At 53.7% G+C, this 18,519-nt stretch overlaps 1 protein-coding gene across 6 annotated transcripts in view; it reads right to left on the bottom strand.

The window, feature by feature from the left end:
* Nucleotides 1-1,663: 1,663 nt before the first annotated feature.
* The window catches only part of zmp:0000001168 (signal-induced proliferation-associated protein 1), a 233,755-nt gene continuing 216,899 nt past the window's right edge, over nucleotides 1,664-18,519 (bottom strand). For 5 of the 6 annotated variants that reach the window (XM_059955267.1, XM_059955264.1, XM_059955266.1 and 2 more), the window contains 6 exons: nucleotides 15,987-16,098; nucleotides 11,756-11,933; nucleotides 9,655-9,744; nucleotides 8,472-8,538; nucleotides 6,495-6,573; nucleotides 2,486-4,808 (listed from right to left, as the gene is read on the bottom strand). In XM_059955267.1, coding sequence (XP_059811250.1) covers nucleotides 4,647-4,808; nucleotides 6,495-6,573; nucleotides 8,472-8,538; nucleotides 9,655-9,744; nucleotides 11,756-11,933; nucleotides 15,987-16,098 — 688 coding nt within the window. In that variant the 3' untranslated portion in view covers nucleotides 2,486-4,646. Of the gene's footprint in view, nucleotides 2,217-2,485; nucleotides 4,809-6,494; nucleotides 6,574-8,471; nucleotides 8,539-9,654; nucleotides 9,745-11,755; nucleotides 11,934-15,986; nucleotides 16,099-18,519 lie in introns of those variants that run through there. The other variant, XM_059955269.1, reaches the window with a different exon arrangement.

Raw genomic sequence — 18,519 nt, 5'->3', positions numbered from 1 at the left:
CACTGGTCACTACAGTAACCAACTGGTCCTAACAGTAATCCACTGGTCACTGATCCATACAGTAACCAACTGGTCCCGACAGTAACCCGCTGGTCACTGGTCCCTAGAGTAATCCACTGGTCACTAGTCCGTACAGTAATCCACTGGTCACTACAGTAACCAACTGTTCCCGACAGTAACCCGCTGGTCACTGGTCCCGACAGTAACCGACTGGTCACTGGTCCCGACAGTAACCCACTGGTCACTGGTCCATACAGTAATCCACTGGTCACTGGTCCCTACAGTATCCCACTGGTCCCTACAGTATCCCACTGGTCCTGACGATAACCCGCTGGTCCCTGGTCCCGACAGTAACCCGCTGGTCACTGGTCCCGACAGTAACCCGCTGGTCACTGGTCACTACAGTAACCAACTGGTCCCAACAGTAACCCGCTGGTCACTGGTCCCGACAGTAACCCACTGGTCACTGGTCCCGACAGTAACCCGCTGGTCACTGGTCCCGACAGTAACCCGCTGGTCACTGGTCACTACAGTAATCCACAGGTCACTGGTCCATACAGTAATCCACAGGTCACTACAGTAACCCACTGGTCCCTAGAGTAATCCACTGGTCACTGGTCCATACAGTAATCCACAGGTCACTACAGTAACCCACTGGTCACTGGTCACTACAGTAACCAATTGGTCCTAACAGTAACCCACTGGTCACTGATCCATACAGTGACCCACTGGTCACTGGTCCCTACAGTAACCGACTGGTCACTGGTCCCGACAGTAACCCACTGGTCCCTGTTCCGGACAGTATCCCACTGGTCTCAGATTTGACGACTGTGAGACAAGATCTGCGTGGCGTGTCTCTGACCAACCGGCAGCAATCAGGGATGTCCGGGACAGTACATAATGTTGCGGAGGTCAGTGCTCAGGGGGGCGGAAAACCAGCCGTCACCTTTGAGCCCAATGCCAACGGAGGAGGAGCGGACATCGCCGACAAAGTAACGGGCACACAGGAGAACAGCCCGCTGGCCTCTCGCCGTACCTGTATTGCCTCCGTCGTGCGGAGTGAGCTGAACCCTACCTGGAGGGCAAGCGAGAGGAACTGGGGGGGGGGAGGTTCTGTTCGGCGGAGCCTGGGAAAGGACCCCCCCACCGTGACTCCTTCCGTGCAGAGGCGGCACCACCTCCCCCCTGCACGGCGACCTGACCCTGGCCCCGACCGACAACAAGTCCCACGAGGGGACGGGGGAGGAGATTTACCGCTTCTGCTCTACAAGTGAGGGAGGACCACTGCTTTCAAAGCGAAGACTAGTTTGCAAATAGCAACTTTTGTTTGTTTTGTTTCCCGGTTAAGTGTTAGTTCATGTTGAATTAGTAGTTAATAGTTATAATTAGTAGTTATGAGGATTTTTTAAAAAAAATGATATAGCAGTGAGGGCGGAGTTTGATGGTTATATAACAATCCCCACAGTTCCAGAATGTTCGTGCCATTTTCAGTTTCAGTAAAATATATTTAAACATTATGGCTGTTATGTTTTCAAGTCTTGGGTGAAATAGGACATGATATTGTGTGATAGCAGGTGTTTTTTCTCTCCATAAACAAGTGGTGTAAAACGTCAAAAAATACACTCCCTGCTCTCTGAAATATTAATTAAGGATTAATCACCCGTTTATTAACGTCAGGTTGGCTATTTCTACATTCTCAGTAGATCTGTGCTTCAAAATTCGGTATGAGGCGCTTGTTGTGAGGGGCTTCTCCGTACTGTGGAGGTATAGAATATGAAGCAGTATGTAAGGGTTAAAACCACCGATTTAATCCCAGCCTAATCGCGGGGCAATTTACAAACGAACCTCCCAACTGGTGCGTCCTTGGGGGGTGGTGGCGGGGAAACCCTCGCGGTCACGAACTCCGCGCCGGGGACCGACGCGCCGACCGCGAGCGCTTTGGGGTATTTGCCGGACCGGGGGGGGGGGGGGGAAGCCACGGCTACGCTGGCGCTGTGGGAGGGAGGACCACCACCCACCCCTTCCCCTTTCAGTGGCCTCCCCCACCCCGGCCCAGCACCGAGCTTTGGGATGGACCCGCGTGGAGCCGAGGGACGGGGGTGGGGTGTTGGGGGGGGGGGGGAATCCGCTAAATCCACCCTCGCGACCAACGGGGCAACAGCACCCCTGGCCTAGATGTGTTTCCAGAAGTCAAAGAGATTCAATCCTGCACCCCTCTGTGAACAGAAAGAAAACAACAGGATATTATATACAGAAAGCAAGTTGAGAGACACTTTATTTGATTACGTTGTAAAGGTCTTCGCGTTCTATATTACACAGAAAATAAAAGTTTAAAGAAAACTTGCAGTAGGTCCCTAAATCTATCGCTCTGCAGAAAACTATTGAGGAACACCCCCCCCCCACCCACCCACCCACCCACAACCGTACAATTCAAGTACTTCTTGACAGGCACCCCTCCCCCCCCCCCCCACCCTCAACTCGCAAAACAAAGAAGTTTGGCAAGCGGTTGCCCTCTCCAATCCCACCCGCCGTAATAAGCCTCTCTGCCCCCACTGAATGCCATCCGCACCCCCCGCCCGCCCCACTAGAGCGCGGAGGCGGCGGGGGGGGGGGGCGGGGAGCCAACAGAACTGGGTTGACTTTGTCGGCGACCCACTGGTCGCTGGGCAATCAATGGAATTTTTTTTTTGCAATTATTAAACACAATGTCAGTTAATTAAAGGCTATAGCTGCCGTGGAAGACGGTTCTTCGAGATGCCTACAAAGCAGAGAGTTGGTCCACTCATGATTTCAGCAGGGAATTCAGATTCCCCCGGTGGGCGGTAGAGATCTTCTCTACGACCACGAGGTAGACAGGTTTGTGAAGGAGAGGGCAGGAGGTGCCAATTCACAGCTGGGCACGGTTAGGACGAACAACACCGGCCAACAAAGACCTTGCTTCCTGAGTGCTCTTCTTGGGTGCATCTTGTGGATTTTGATCGTAAAGGTCACTGTGAAATCCTCCCACCACTTTAATGAAATGGCCGGTATTTTGTTAATTCGGTTCAGGATAACTGATGCCGAGATACAGGGGAGGCCGCTTTTCGCCGGTCCACAAGTCAACCCGGCGATTCCCGGCGAAGACCTTCTAGTGGGACCGGAGAAAATCGCATGGAAGGCGTTCGAGGAAGTTGTTGGGAACTTTTCTTGACAACAGACTCCAAGCACACAAAGCAATAAAGTGCAACATGTCACTAAAGATTCATTTTCTGCATTCTCATTTAGACTTCTCCCCTGCCAATCTCGGCGCTGTCAGTGACCAGCGCGGTGAAAAGTTTCACCAGGACTTTGGGGTTACGGAGCAACGCCATCAGGGCAACCGGAATCCTTCAACGCTGGCCGATTATTGTTGGGCACTTAAGCGAGAAGCCTCAGACACCGAGTCCAAACGGAAATTGTCAACTGAGCGTTTTTAGCTCATTCCGACTACTGCAGCTATAGTTCATTTAGGAGCTTGAGATTTGGTTTGTAACTCAAAATGCTGGAAATTTTCTACAGATGTACCGTAGCCGCATCACCGTCCGGTACGGGGGGGGGGGGAGTGGGGGCTACGGCACAGGATCGAAAGAAGCTGCATAATGTTGTAAAATTAGTTAGCTCCCTCTTGAATACTAGCCTCCGAGGCATCCAAGAATCTTAAAAGGAGCGGTGGCTTAGAAAGGCGGTATCTGTCATTAAGGTTCCCCACCGCCCAGGACATACCCCCTTCTCATTGCTACCATCAGGGAGGAGGTACAGAAGCCTGAAGACAAACACTCAACGATTCAGGAACAGCTTCTTCCCCTCTGCCATCAGGGAGGAGGTACAAGAGCCTGAAGACACACACTCAGCGATTCAGGAGCAGCTTCTCCCCCTCTGCCATCAGGGAGGAGGTACAGGAGCCTGAAGACACACACTCAGCGATTCAGGAGCAGCTTCTCCCCCTCTGCCATCCGATTTCTGAACCCCATGAATACCACCTCACTTTGTTTTAATATTATTTGTTTTTGCACTATTTTTAATTTAACTATTTAATAGTTAAATATACTTACTGTAATAATCTTTTTATTTATTTTCTCCCTCTCTATTATCATGTATTGCATTGTACTGCTGCCGCTAAGTTTTGAAAAAAAAATTCACGGCCTGTGCCTGGTTCTGAAAGTCCTGGTACTACCGTGAGATTCAACCCATCACACCCAATAAAAGTTTCTCCAAACTCCCGCAAGTAGTCTGAGGTTATATTTGTGTTCAGCCTCGAGCGGTGGGTCATAAACAAAAACAAACAAACAAAAATCGTGAGGAGGCGACGCTTCTGAAAATAGTTGTTGTCCAACGTCATTGTGCAAGGGGAATGGTTCCGAAACTGGCGGAGAGCAGCGATTAAAACCCTCGGAATGCGCGAGGACAGGGCGACGTCGCCCAGAGCATTTCCTCTGCCGGGGGCAGGTAATATGGCGTGGGGGGGGGGGGCAAAGAGGAGAAATAACTTCTGACACCGACCGGGATTGTCCCGAAACGAAGCGGACTCGCGCTAGTTCTATTGTTGACCCACCGAGACATGGGGGTGGGGGTCTCGTTCTGGGAGGGAGGGATCAACCCTTCCACCACCCTCCCCCTCCCCCTGCCACCTAATTATGCAAGTTTGGAGGCTTTTGGTGGGCGTTATGCATCAGTAACTCGGTTACTCTTAAGAGGTGGCACACCGTGGTCTGGGACTCCAGGTGCAGCCGCTGGTTGGTCTGCCTCAGTTGCTCCACCTCGCTCGCCAGCAGCTCTTTGTCTTCCTGCTCCTGAAACGAAGAGGCAGGGCTTATAGCAACACACACAAAATGCCGCTGGGACACAGCAGGCCAGGCAGCATCTATAGGGAGGAGCGCTGTCGACGTTTCGGGCCGAGACCCTTCGTCAGGACTCAAAACAGGTTCAATACCGCCCCCTGCTGACCGGGAGGATTCAGGAGAGTGGTCCCAACATCTAAAACAGGTTCAATACCGCCCCCTGCTGACCGGGAGGATTCAGGAGAGTGGTCCTATCATCTAAAACAGGTTCAATACCGCCCCCTGCTGACCGGGAGGATTCAGGAGAGTGGTCCCAACGTCTAAAACAGGTTCAATACTGCCCCCTGCTGACCGGGAGGATTCAGGAGAGTGGTCCCAACGTCTAAAACAGGTTCAATACCGCCCCCTGCTGACCGGGAGGATTCAGGAGAGTGGTCCCAACATCTAAAACAGCTTCAATACCGCCCCCTGCTGACCGGGAGCATTCAGGAGAGTGGTCCCAACATCTAAAACAGGTTCAATACCGCCCCCTGCTGACCGGGAGGATTCAGGCGAGTGGTCCCAACATCTAAAACAGGTTCAATACCGCCCCCTGCTGACCGGGAGGATTCAGGCGAGTGGTCCCAACATCTAAAACAGCTTCAATACCGCCCCCTGCTGACCGGGAGCATTCAGGAGAGTGGTCCCAACATCTAAAACAGGTTCAATACTGCCCCCTGCTGACCGGGAGGATTCAGGCGAGTGGTCCCAACATCTAAAACAGGTTCAATACCGCCCCCTGCTGACCGGGAGGATTCAGGAGAGTGGTCCTAACATTTAAAACAACACACACAAAATGCTGGTAGAACACAGCAGGCCAGGCAGCATCTATAAGGAGAAACACTGTCGACATTTCGGGCCGAGACCCTTCGTCAGGACTAACTGAAAGAAAACATAGCATGAGGGGGAGGGGGAAATGCGAAATGATAGGAGAAGACCGGAGGGGGTGGGATGAAGCTGAGAGCTGGAAAGGTGATTGGCAAAAGTGATACAGAGCTGGAGAAGGGAAAGGATCATGGGACGGGAGGCCTAGAGAGAAAGAAAGGAGGAGGGGAGCACCAGAGGAAGATGGAGAGCAGGCAAGGAGTGATGGGCAGAGAGGAGAAAAAAAGGAGGGGGTGGGAAATAAATAAATCAGGGATGGGGTAAGAAGGGGAGGAGGGGCATTTACGGAAGTTAGGGAAATCAGTGCTCAAGCAATCAGGTTGGAGGCTACCCAGACGGTATATAAGGTGTTGTTCCCCCAACCTGAGTGTGGCTTCATCTTGACAGTAGAGGGGTTATTATCTGACTTTCCGACAGACAGCAGACACGGAAAGAAACCCTGAAGCAGATGCAGCCCGTGAGGCCTAGGAGTTGAGGCCGTTCAGCCCGTCCAGTCTGCTCTGCCATTCTACCGCGTCCGTTTTATTACCCCTCTCAATCCCATTCCCCTGCCTCCTCCCTTCAAGCTTCGAACCCGAACTAGGCAAGAACCCCATCAGCCTCTGCTTTTAATTTCCAGTTGGCTGCCCCCCCACCCCCCCGCATCTGCAGGACCCCTCGCGTTGATGATGTAGGCGCCCCTTTTGACTCTAGCACCTCCCTCTGCCTCCCCACCCCCCCCAACCCCCCGACAACCCCACCAACGAAAAGACTGCCCTAGGCCGAGGCTCTCACCTTCCTTAGCCTGTCGTGGAGCTGTTTGACGATTGTTTCTAAATGAAACACCTTCTCGTTGAGGACTGTCGGAGAGGTGCTGGGATGGGGGTGGGGGAAAGGAAAAAAAAAATTAGACGCGCAGCCCCGTCAGGTCAGTTCAATCAACTTAAGAGTGTTAGAACCGGGCCTTTTGGCCCCCATCTAATCCCATCGCGCCCCCACACCCCTCCCCATCCACGTCCCTATCCAAACTTCACTCAAACATTGACAGCGAGCTCGCGTGTACCGCTCCCACCGGCAGCTCGTTCCACACCCTCCCAGTGAAGAAGTTTCCCCTCATGTTGCCCTTAAAACTTGTCACCTTTCACCCTTAACCTCCCGACCTCAGTTGGGGGTGGTGGGGGGGGGGGAAGTCTGCTTGCATGCCCTCTATCTATAGCGCTCCTGAATACCTACATCAAATCTCCTCCCCCATGTTTCAAGGAATAAACCACTAACCGATCCGATCTTTCCTTAGTAATTCGGGTACTCCAGTCCCGGCAAAGTCCTTGCAAATTTTCTCTGCGCGCTCTTTCGACCTGACTTACAACTCGAGCTGGCCAGAACTGCACGCGAGACTCCCACATTTCATTGTAGGGAAGTGCTTTCGATTTCCTCTCCGTCGACTGCACAACGGCCCACACACGCCACCGACTTCCCTCGCCCTCTCTCTTTCCCCTTTCGCTGGCTCTGCCGTTATTCCCACAGGCGAAAAAAAACACCGGACTTTCCAGTCGGCTGTGGATGTTAAGGTGCCCTCAGCTATTGCCTCACTATTCCTGGCGACGGGCCCCCAAGCCTCATCTGGGGGGTGGGGGGAATGTTATTTCTTCCCTCTTCAGCTAAGTCACTTCCTCCTTCAGCTCAACTCCTCAACAGTAACTCACACTCCCTGTGGTTACTTGTACACCCGATCCTCGTTAGATGCGCCTTCAGATTCACAGTTACGCGAGGAGCCTATGTCTCCTTATATGCGTCCAAGACTCACAGTTATGCGAGGAGCCCCCGCTTTCCCGTGCGCGCGCCTCTCGCTCCCGCCAGTCTCGCAATGGTTTTGGCGAGCTGCGGGTGCGCGCTCTTAAACTTCTGTTGCTTTTGCCTCTACGGTGCAGTGATTTTTTTTTTGCGCTTGAAAATATTTAACTGTGGCCCCCTAAGCGCCCGTTGTCATGTCCTGGGGCCGAGAGGCAGGGAACCGCTTTAAACACTTGGAAAAAATTAAATTACCTTAAATTGAACTATAATACGAAAAGGCCTTGTGGTTCTGCTTTTGTGTCGTGTTGGTATGAAAATGTGAATAAATTACAGACAAAACGTGTTTAGGAAGCCCCGTGGAACGCAGCCCTATATTCTCAATTTAAGTAATTATTCACATTATGCGCGGACTGCGAGGAACGTATCCCCCGCACTTAACGAGGATAGGGTGTAGTCAGACTCCAGATTTTGACTTAGGACACGCGCGTCGAAACGCACGGTGAGATGTGTGTCGTTTGCGCGGACAACCCACGCCAGCGAGTGTGGCCACACGTCCCGGCACCCACAGTTGTCCCGACACCCAGTCCAACCCTCCCACCACCTGCAGTTAGGCTACTTAAAATAAAATGGGAGAAAGAACTTCCCCTCCCCTGCTCTCTTTTTCAACCAGACACCGAGTAAGAGGGTAAAAGGTCACGGTTGGGGCATCCGGGAGGTTCTGGAGCCACTGCCTCCCACGAACCATCCACCTGCACCGCTTTGCCTCATCCGCTCGGAATCCGTGAGGGACCCCGGCATTCGTCTCCGACCCCGCAGCGCGCACGAAACGCGGGCCGAGCGGAGGGGAGTAAGCGGTCGACGTTTCGGGCCGAGACCCTTCGGCCCCCCCCCCCAGCCGGAGGTGCTGTGCGCCTTGCCCGGGGTCCCCAGAATCCCTCGTGTTATCAACGCCCTGAGCGCGAACGGGCGCTAACGGCTCACCTCGTCTGGCTCTCGTCCTTCGGCTCAAGGGCACCGTCAGCCCGGGGCTCCTCCGAGGTCGGCTCTTCTGCAGACGGGAGAACAATCGGCACTCAGCATTCGGCCTATTGCCCCCGCCCCCCCCGCCCGCCCCGTGGACTAGGCGCCTGCCGGAGGGGGCCAGGGGCGTGAATTTACACCGGTAGCTGGGACGCCAGCCTGTCTGTGGCTGGGGACTCGCCAACCGATTGTTGTAGGAGTTGAAGAACGTGTTTGCACTTATTTGGCCGGTGGGGTCTTAACCCGCAGGGGACCCAGGAGGGAAGGGGTCCTAAGTCAGTAACCTTGGGTAGGAGAGCAGAGACCAGTGACATGGAGCTCCAGTGGGAGAGGTAGGCCACGGGGTAGGCGGAAAGGTCAGTGACCTCCCACCTCCCCACCACCACCGAGGCGGGGATCCACGGCCACGCGCGATGCCCTCTTCTTTACTTAGGGGGATGAGGGCGGAGACCCACCTTTGCGTGCCACTCCGCTGTTCCGGTGACAGGGGCGAGCCAGCACCTCATCCCCAGGGGGGCTCGCCTGCCTCGACGGACGCGGAGAGGTCGGGGGGAGGGGGGCTCACCCGTGCCGAGCAGGTCAGAGGGCAGAGGTCAGACTGAGAGTGGCCCACCGGTCCTCGGGGTTCGGGGTCTGGTCAAACGAGACTGTTACGGGAACAGCGATGAAGGATCTTTCTACATCTGAGCGTGACGGTGTTCCTGAGTCTCCGCCCGGGATTTGTGTGTCTGACACGAGTGAAAACCGAGAGGAAGCTACTGCCAGGACGAAGAAACCCAAAGATGGAGGATTTTCCATGGGTAGTAGGGATATTGTTATATATTTATATATAGTAAATGTTATAAATATAATATTCTATGTCTCATGTTATGTATAGCATTGTATCACTGCCACAAAACTACAAGTGTAATGATGTATATGTCAGCGATAACAAACTGATTCTGTCTCTGACCCCCACCCCCCCCCCCCCACCCCCGTGGGCCTCCGCCTTTCACCTCGAGGGGTTGAGGTGCCCAACGGCAGAGCCTCGGCCGATTTTGCCACCCGCCGCTCGTCACCCTCCCGGTAAGACATCCCCGGCCACGGTGGTGGTGGGGGGGGGGGAGGCGGGGGGCCCTCCGGCCTGCCTCAAACACCTACTCACCGTCCAAGGAGAGGGACTGCACGAGCTTCTCGCAGTAGGAGGCAATTTCAGCCAGCGACTGCCACTGGACGTTGGGGGTATCGGAGGCCTCTGAAACAGACCAGGAGACAGAATGACCAGGATGCATTTTTGGAGGGGGCACAAACTCTACCGGGGGGGGAAAAAATCTTTCCTCTTCATGCCCCTCCTCTCGATCCTTGAGTGGTCCCACTCAAGTTAACCTCTGCCTTGCCAAGGACTTTTCATGCCACCCCCCCCTCCCCCACTTCCCTAATTCCCTTCTAGTAATTTCCTGGCATCTTTATAATTCTCTGGTCTCTGTTCGATCCCAATTTCTTTGCGTACTTTTTCTTCTTGACTAAATTCATCGCCTCTCTGGACTGCCGTGGGTCTCCAGTCTTTCCGCCCTTGTCTTCAGACTGGACGGGGTGGACGTGGAGAGGCTGTCTCCTCTGGTTGGCGGAGGTGGGGGTGTCCAGCACTGGAGAGGGCACAGCCTCAAAACTGAGGGCCTCAGAACAGAGGTAAGGAGGATTTTTTTTAAAGCCAGAGACAGCAGTGGGGGTGTGGGGGGGGGCAAGTCCGTGGGTGTATTCAAGACGGAAGTTGATCGCTTCCTGATCAGTCGGGGCATCAAAGGACAGGGCGAAAAGGCAGGTGTAAGGGGTTGAGTGGGATCCGGGATCAGCCGTGCTGGAATGGCGGAGCAGACTCGATGGGCTGAATGGCCTAACTCTGCCCCCCCGCCCCCCCCCCCCCGTGTCTTTGGTCTTATGCCTCCAGACAGGGTCCCAGATACATCTGGGACATCATCAGAACCCGTCAGCCACGGGGAGGGGCTTTGCACTGGACGAGATTACACATTGCACTCAAGCCAACCAAGCAACCAGAAGATAAAACACTACAGCCACAGGCCCTTCGGCCCATCGCGCCATACTCTAAGATCGATCTAACCCTTCCCTCCCACACGGCCCTGCATTTTTCCATCATTCACCTAGGAGTCTCTTAAATCTCCCCTATGTACCTGCCCTCACCAGCACCCCTGGCAGCACGTTCCACGAACCCACCACTCTCTATGTTGAAAAAAAAATCTTACCCCCTCCCTATACTTTCCTCCCATGTCCCATCCCCTTCCCCCTCTCACTCTGCATCTCCTCGCCTCCGTCTGGTTCCCCCCACCCCTCGCTTTTTTTTTCTTTCTTCCATGGCCTTCTATCTCTTTCAGTAATCAACCTCCCAGCTCTTTACTTCATTTATTTTCTTCACTGCCTGCTGTACCTGCACACTTACTTTCAGTGACTGATGTACAAGGACACCTAGATCCCGTTGTACTCCCCCTTTTCCCAACTTGACTCCAATCAGATAGTAATCTGCCTTCCTGTTCTCGCCACCAAAGTGGATAACCTCACATTTACCCACATTAAACTGCATCTGCCATGCGTCTGCCCACTCACCCAACCTGTCCAAGTCACCCTGCATTCTCCTAACATCCTCCTCACATTTCACACTGCCACCCAGCTTTGTGTCATCTGTAAATTTGCTGATGTTACTTCTAATCCTTTCATCTGAATCATCAATGTATATTGTCAACAGCTGCGGTCCCAGCACCGAACCTTGTGGTACCCCACTGGTCATTACGAAAAGGACCCGTTAATCCCTACTCTTTGTTTCCTGTCTGCCAACCAACTTTCTATCCATGTTAGTACCCTGCCCCCAATACCATGTTTACTCTTTTTCCCATAGATGCTGCCTGGCCTGCTGAGATCCCCCAACATTTTGCGTGTGTTGCTTAAAATCTCTGGCCACCCACCTGATCTACGCCTCTTATCGTCTTGTACCTCTCATCTTCCTTCGTTCCAAGGAGAAGAGCCCTCCCTCGCCCAGCCTCTCCTCGTGGGACATGCTCTCTAATCCCGGCGAATCTCCTCTGCCCCCTCCCGAAAGCGCCCACGTCCTTCCTATACTGAGGCGACCAGAACTGAGCACAATATTCCCAGCGGGTCTATCCCGGGTTGCAGAGGCTCGGTTTTATTCCCATCGCGTATTTCCCTCCGCTCCTCCTCCCCCCCCCCCACCCACACACCCCCCAGGCAGCCGTTACCGTGCATTTTGACGCCGCCCGGCGGCGTTTGGTTCGGGCCGGCGAGCGAATAGATCAGCGAGGCGTCACTCCAGGGAGTTTGTTGGGAGTCCACCAGCGCGGGGTCACAGGTGCCTGGATAACCGGGGCCGGTCTCCTCGGGGCCTGTCCCAGAGAAAGGGCACGGGGGAGCCGCGACCTAGATCGGGAGGAGAAGCGTGTAGAGCCGTCAAGGACACAGCGCCGGCGGCCCCCCGGCGCCGGGGGTGAGTTACATACGCCACCCCGGCAGTCTGAAGCATCCGGCCTTTTCTGCTAACCTGTCCACTCAGGGAGGAAACCCAAGGGCACTCACTACTCGCCTGGTCTTCCTCCTTGGGAAAAAACATCCACCCGAGAGTGGGGGTGCGCAGAAGGGTGCGCCTCGGTACCGGCGCCGGGGAGAGTCACCCCTGCCGCAACGCCACCTGGGCTGGAGGGCGGCCGACGGCTGCCGAACAGTCGCACTGGGGAACGCGGGTGGAAGTCGGGGTGAGGCGGGAGGGGGAGGTTCCGTACGGAAAACGGCTCTCAGTAGGTCAGGCGAAATGTGGAAAGTGCAAATGGCGCAGAGGATCAAAGTGGTATAGATAATACACAGGCGAATATTCTAACGTGCTCAAAGCGAATAAACTCTGAACAACGTATAGAAAGTTACGTCTGTGTATAGAGATAGCGTTTGTAGCACAGAATGGAGAAGTTATTCATTCATAAGACGCTCACCCCGTCCTTTTTATTCCTCTCTGGGTCTTCCTCTCCCTCGCGCATTTTCCGAGGTCGGCAATCATAATTCTGCTCATCGCTTGCTCTGTGGGCAAGTTCCACATTCTCGACACCCCCCCCCCCCCGGTCGAAGATGCTTCTTCTGAATTGCCTCCTTCTACTCTCCCTTCCCCCCCTCCCCCCCAGTTCGGGTCTCCCCTACTCCTTCTCTCCTGTCAAACTTAATCCGCCGCTTTCGAGATGTCTTAACAAGCTAACCCGCGGCCCTCATTTCTCCACGCGTCCCGGTCCTCCCACTGTCCCCCCACCCCCCGAGTCTCCGAAACCCCTCTGATGAGTCGGGAGTCACGCCCCGTGACCCAGTTGCGTCCCTGCACAGCGCGCCCGGATCACGGTGCGGCCGCGGAGGGAGCAATGGGGAGGGTCGTACTCAGTCCCAGCAGGACTCTGAAAGAACCCTATAAAATACCCACCCCACCAAAAAAAAAACAGTAAGATGAGTCTTGCTAATTGCTGGAAAACAACCAACAGGCTTATTAACAGTCGCGAAACCCGCGGCCTGTAGGGGGCGCTGGACTGAGGCAGCGCCCTGCTCTAAGTCGGATCCCTGGTCCTAAACCGCTCGCGTCTGCCTCCTAGCGGCGCGCCCCGGTACACCGCTTCAGCAGGTGTGAGGTGTGTTGGAGGGGGTAAGAGGGGTGCTAGAACACGGGACCTCGCCGACGAATTCCCCGGAGAACCACAACGGCCGCGCGTTCGAGACCGGGTCTAGCCCCATGACACGCACGCTTATTAATAGTGAAGCCTCCCCCACCCCCCCCCCCCAAAAAAAATTAAAACTGTTGTCATCTTCCCCTCTGAAACACAACAGTCAATGTCACATTCAAGCAGTTTCAGGTAATTCGTTTTAAAGATTAAACCTTTATTTCTGACCTGCCTCCGAGGTACGCGAAATGCAGTCCCCTCCATTTTCTGTCGCTCGTGGTGGAAAACACGACAGAAATGATTACCGGACCGGGGGGAGCTGTGGCAGCCGCTTAGGACTTCTTCTACAGTACATAGGTCCCACCTGAAAATCTGACTCCGTTTTCAAATTTCAGTTATTGCAGATCTTACACAGAGCGTACACCAACCGTTCCGTCCCCGGCATTTATGGCCCGCCTTTGTCAGAGAAGAGATATCCCACAGGCGCTTCACCGAGCACCGTCCCTAACAAAATCCGACCCGAGGAAGCGTTAGATCAGGTGACCAAAAAGGCTTGGAGAGAGAGAGAGAAAGAGAGACAAAAGGCGTGAGAGCAGCCAAGAGAGATTGTTAGAGCTCACCGCCAGGAGGCGCTGAAAGGCACGGCTAGCAGCGTTAAGGGTGGTGGAGATTAAGAAAAGTGCAGGACAGCGAAGCCATGGAGGGATTTGAAAACAAGGATGAGTTTTTCGTCTTTTTTTTTCCAAAAACAAAAGTCAATGTGCTATCTCGCTCGTTTGAAACATTCCGTGCAATTTCGATTTCTGGGTGAAATTTTGAGATTTTTTTGGGAGAGGGGGGGGGATGAGGAAACCTTTCAAATCTTCAATAGCCCGGCCTATTTATCTGGGGGGGGGGGCTCTGTACGCGGTCTGGTATTTAGGGGGCGCTTAGTATTAATAAGGATCACCCCACCCTCCCATCCAGCATCCTACCATCGGGCAGGAGACTCGGATGCATAAAGACAAGGGCGGTCGGGATGGGAAGCTGTTTCTTACCCCAGGCCAGGAGGCTTCTGAACCCCCTGCCGCATCGCATTCCAAGTGTCACCGGTTAATCTGTTGTGGACCTGACCCCATTTAATTTATCCACTTCAGTTTGTCGATTTATCTGTAGATTTTTTAAATATAAGTTATCGTGTGTTAACTGTGCTATCTGGACCGAAGAAATGTCCTCTCCTTTCTGTATAGATTATATATATATTTTAAAATGTCAATAACTTGATTCTGTGAAAGGGGCAGTGACTGAGCCAAGGATTTGATTATATGGTTCACCATATGAAATCTGTTAAATACAGTAACATGGAAGGGCAGATTACATTCAGGAGTTCGGGCTGGGGTAACAAATACTTATTTTCAAAAGGTACCTACAAGGAATTGGCGTGGCTGGGGGACAGAACGGGGCGTCTTTTTTTTTAATATATGGGCCACACACCGGCCGGGTGGTCTATGAGTGTTCGGTATAACTGTTCACAGACTCCTGGGCGGGGATTGGCGAGAAAGTTACAGCGAGGCAGAACTAGTCCGATTGCTGGCCGGTTCCATGGAACCGGGGTTTTAAAAAACATTTAGTTTCCTGACTTCTGTGGCGAGTGCTGTTGCGCCCGCATGCTTTGAGAGGGAACTGACCTGGTTTGTGGACGGCGCCGAGACAAGTATCCAGCACAGGTACTTTCCGGGTTAGATTCACACAGGCAAGTGCGGAAAAATCAGAGGAGCGTTTTTTTAAAAAAAAATCTTAGAACACCCTCCCACCCCCCCACCCCCATTAAAAAGTCAAAGTTTGCTGACAATATCTCATATTTACTTAACAGGTTTTTTTTAAAAAAAGTTTATTAAAACAAGCTCCACACGATTCCCACCCCCATTCTGGCAAATGTTCATCACAATAGTTCTCGCTTTACGTCGGGGCCCAACCCCTGTCCCAATTATATCCCCCCCCCCCAAAAAAAACACCGTGCCCGCTTCACTTTCCTATTAAAAATACCACACTGTAAAATCAATGGGTAGGAACTAAAACTATTAACGAGTTTTATTTACAATCTTGAGTTGTATATACAATTAGTGGAACACAGCAAACAGAGTACAATAGTCAAAATCGGAAAAAAAAAGTACAAAACAGTTCGGAGAAGGCTTCAAAGCACCCTCGTTTCGAACAAATTGTTCACACACAAGCGAAGGGGTATTCGAATGGAGCAGTTTGTCGGGTAGACATTTGATGGAGTGAGTTTTCAGTGCACCCTTTAAGTTCAAATCCCTGGGCAGTAGCGAGAGAGACGAGCAAGCAGGACGGAGACGGGTACCGTGGGTAAAGTCGTTCGGAGTGGCACCAACAGAGAGAACGTGGGTGGGTGGCAGGGTACCAACGCCAGGCCCTGGTATTAAAGTCTAGGACGGTTCCTACAACACACCACCGTCTTCTCCCGAACTTTCCCCGCTCGGAGCTGCGGGCGAATCGGCAGCGAGAGACACTTCACAGTTTAACAATCCGAACACGTTAAACACTCCAAGTAATCTCAGGATTTGGGGTTTCTTTTTTAAATATATATATATATATGTGAGTGTGTGTGTGTGTGTTTATAATGCAAACGACCCTTTCGGAAGCGTGGGGTCAAAGGTCCAGCCTGCGGTCCTCGGTGCCGGGAGAGCGCTTCCCATTTGAACGCTGAGCTACTCCGACATCAGGAGGTCGCCCCGTGGACGTCACAGGCTAGGAACTCTGCCCCCAGCTTTGGTGGGTTACTGACCTGGCCGTCGACGGAGTCAAAGTCCGGGCCTCCGGGAGACAGCGGGTTTACAGCAGGGATGACGTCCGGCGTCGAGACCTTCAGCGCCCGGGAGCGGACGTCCCTCTCGCTCCTGGACAGACAGAAGACGTGGGAGATTCGGCAGCTTTACTTCGGGCCTCGCAAACCAAGCTCCCTAGCCGCACATCTCCCGAATCTGCATTACCCCCCCCCCCACTCCACCCCGCCCCCTGCCCCGGGGTAACCACCGCCGAACTCCTCCATCTGTCCCTTCCAGACTGCCTGGCAACCTTCGTTAACTTAAAACTCACCCCTTCGGCCCATCTAGTCCGTGCCAACCCCCCTGACGTCACGACCTCGCCGTGTCCCTTTCCCTTCCCGCCACTCCCCCCCCCACCCACCCCGGCACAATCACTTTTCTTTTTGCAACCAACAAATTTCAGGACTTCTGTCAGCGAAAGTGAACCTGATTCTGAACCTGTCCCTGATCTTTGTCGCTTTCTCTGTGGAGTTCGCGCGCCGAGCACTTGGGGTCTCTCCCCACCCACATCCCAAACATTTTAAGGGCAGCAGAGTAAAAACCCCTCCAGTGTGTAGGGTGAGTGGAGGAACCTGGGGCTGGTTAATGAGAAATTAGTTTATTTAGGGAGATAGGGCGCGGAATGGACACTTCTGAATTCCTCGATAAAACTCCAGCCTAGTCACGGAAACCGAACTCGTCTCGGACTCGGGCTGGACTGCAGGGGGACGGGGAGGAGGTCCGGCCCCTGCACGCGGGCCCACCGGACTGTGGACACGGGGAAATAGCCTCTGCCTCTGGCCACTGCCTCGGGAGGCTACGGGAGTAAAACCCAGGCAGCAGATCCGGAGCGGAGCCCCTAAGGCGGCCGGACATCACTGAGCGTCCTCCCGGCAGCTCCTGCGGCCGGGCCGGTGGACAGACGTATCCTTTGGAGAGAGTCCAGAGGAGGTTCATGAGGATGAAGGGGTTAACATACGAGGAGTGTTTGTCAGCTTTGGGCCTGTACTCGCTGGAATTCAGAAACCTACGGAATGTGGAAAGGACTAGATAGGGTGGATGTGGAGACGATGTTTCCACTGGTTGGATAATCCGGAACTACACAGCCTCAAAATTGAGGGGCGACCCTTTCGAACAGAGCTCAGAGGCCGAGAGGGGGACCTTGACCCGATCTTGACGACTGGGCATCTTAGGATCTCCATTGTTCAATCACGGGACAATGATTGATTAACCCGGAGGAAACCCACAGGCAGTGGTGGGAATTGAACCCGGCTCTCCTGTACTGTAAACAGTCGTGCTAACCGCTACGCCATTGTACCGCCCCAAATTGAAGAGAATTTTTTTTTTAACCGATTAACTAGGTGTTTAGTGGTCAGGGAGGTCCAGGTGTACTGGAGAACAGCCCCAGTCTGTATCCAGGCTTCATTCTGCTAATTCTATGCTGCACTCCCTTCCAGGTCCCACCATATGCTTCCCGAGGCGTGACAGTCAACCGGATTCCAGTGCTCCAAACTCAGGTCAAGAGCGAGATATGCCAGCTAGTGGAGTGGGAGGATACGGCACAGGATCGAGGCGAGCTGCAGAGAGTTGTAAACTCAGTCAGCTCCATCACGGGCACCGGCCTCCGTCGTGCCCAGGACCTCCTCAAGGAGCGGTGCCTCACAAAGGCAGCGTCCATCATTACGGACCCCCAATACCCAGGACATGCCCTCTTCTCACTGCTACCATCAGGGAGGAGGTACAGGAGCCTGAAGACACACACACAGCGATTCAGGAACAGCTTCTTCCCCTCTGCCATCAGGGAGGGGGTACAGGAGCCTGAAGACACACACACAGCGATTCAGGAACAGCTTCTTCCCCTCTGCCATCAGGGAGGAGATACAGGAGCCTGAAGACACACACACAGCGATTCAGGAACAGCTTCTTCCCCTCTGCCATCAGGGAGGGGGTACAGGAGCCTGAAGACACACACACAGTGATTCAGGAACAGCTTCTTCCCCTCTGCCATCAGGGAGGAGGTACAGGAGCCTGAAGACACACACTCAACGATTCAGGAACAGCTTCTTCCCCTCTGCCATCAGGGAGGGGGTACAGGAGCCTGAAGACACACACTCAACGATTCAGGAACAGCTTCTTCCCCTCTGCCATCAGGGAGGAGGTACAGGAGCCTGAAGACACACACTCAGCGATTCAGGAACAGCTTCTTCCCCTCTGCCATCAGGGAGGAGGTACAGGAGCCTGAAGACACACACTCAACAATTCAGGAACAGCTTCATCCCCTCTGCCATCAGGGAGGAGGTACAGGAGCCTGAAGACACACACTCAGCGATTCAGGAACAGCTTCTTCCCCTCTGCCATCAGGGAGGAGGTACAGGAGCCTGAAGACACACACTCAGCGATTCAGGAACAGCTTCTTCCCCTCTGCCATCAGGAAGGAGGTACAGGAGCCTGAAGACACACACTCAGCGATTCAGGAACAGCTTCTTCCCCTCTGCCATCAGGGAGGAGGTACAG

Source organism: Hypanus sabinus, chromosome 31 (genome assembly GCF_030144855.1).
Source record: "Hypanus sabinus isolate sHypSab1 chromosome 31, sHypSab1.hap1, whole genome shotgun sequence".
NCBI lineage: Eukaryota > Metazoa > Chordata > Chondrichthyes > Myliobatiformes > Dasyatidae > Hypanus > Hypanus sabinus.
This window is presented reverse-complemented; position numbering and strand designations above follow the sequence as displayed.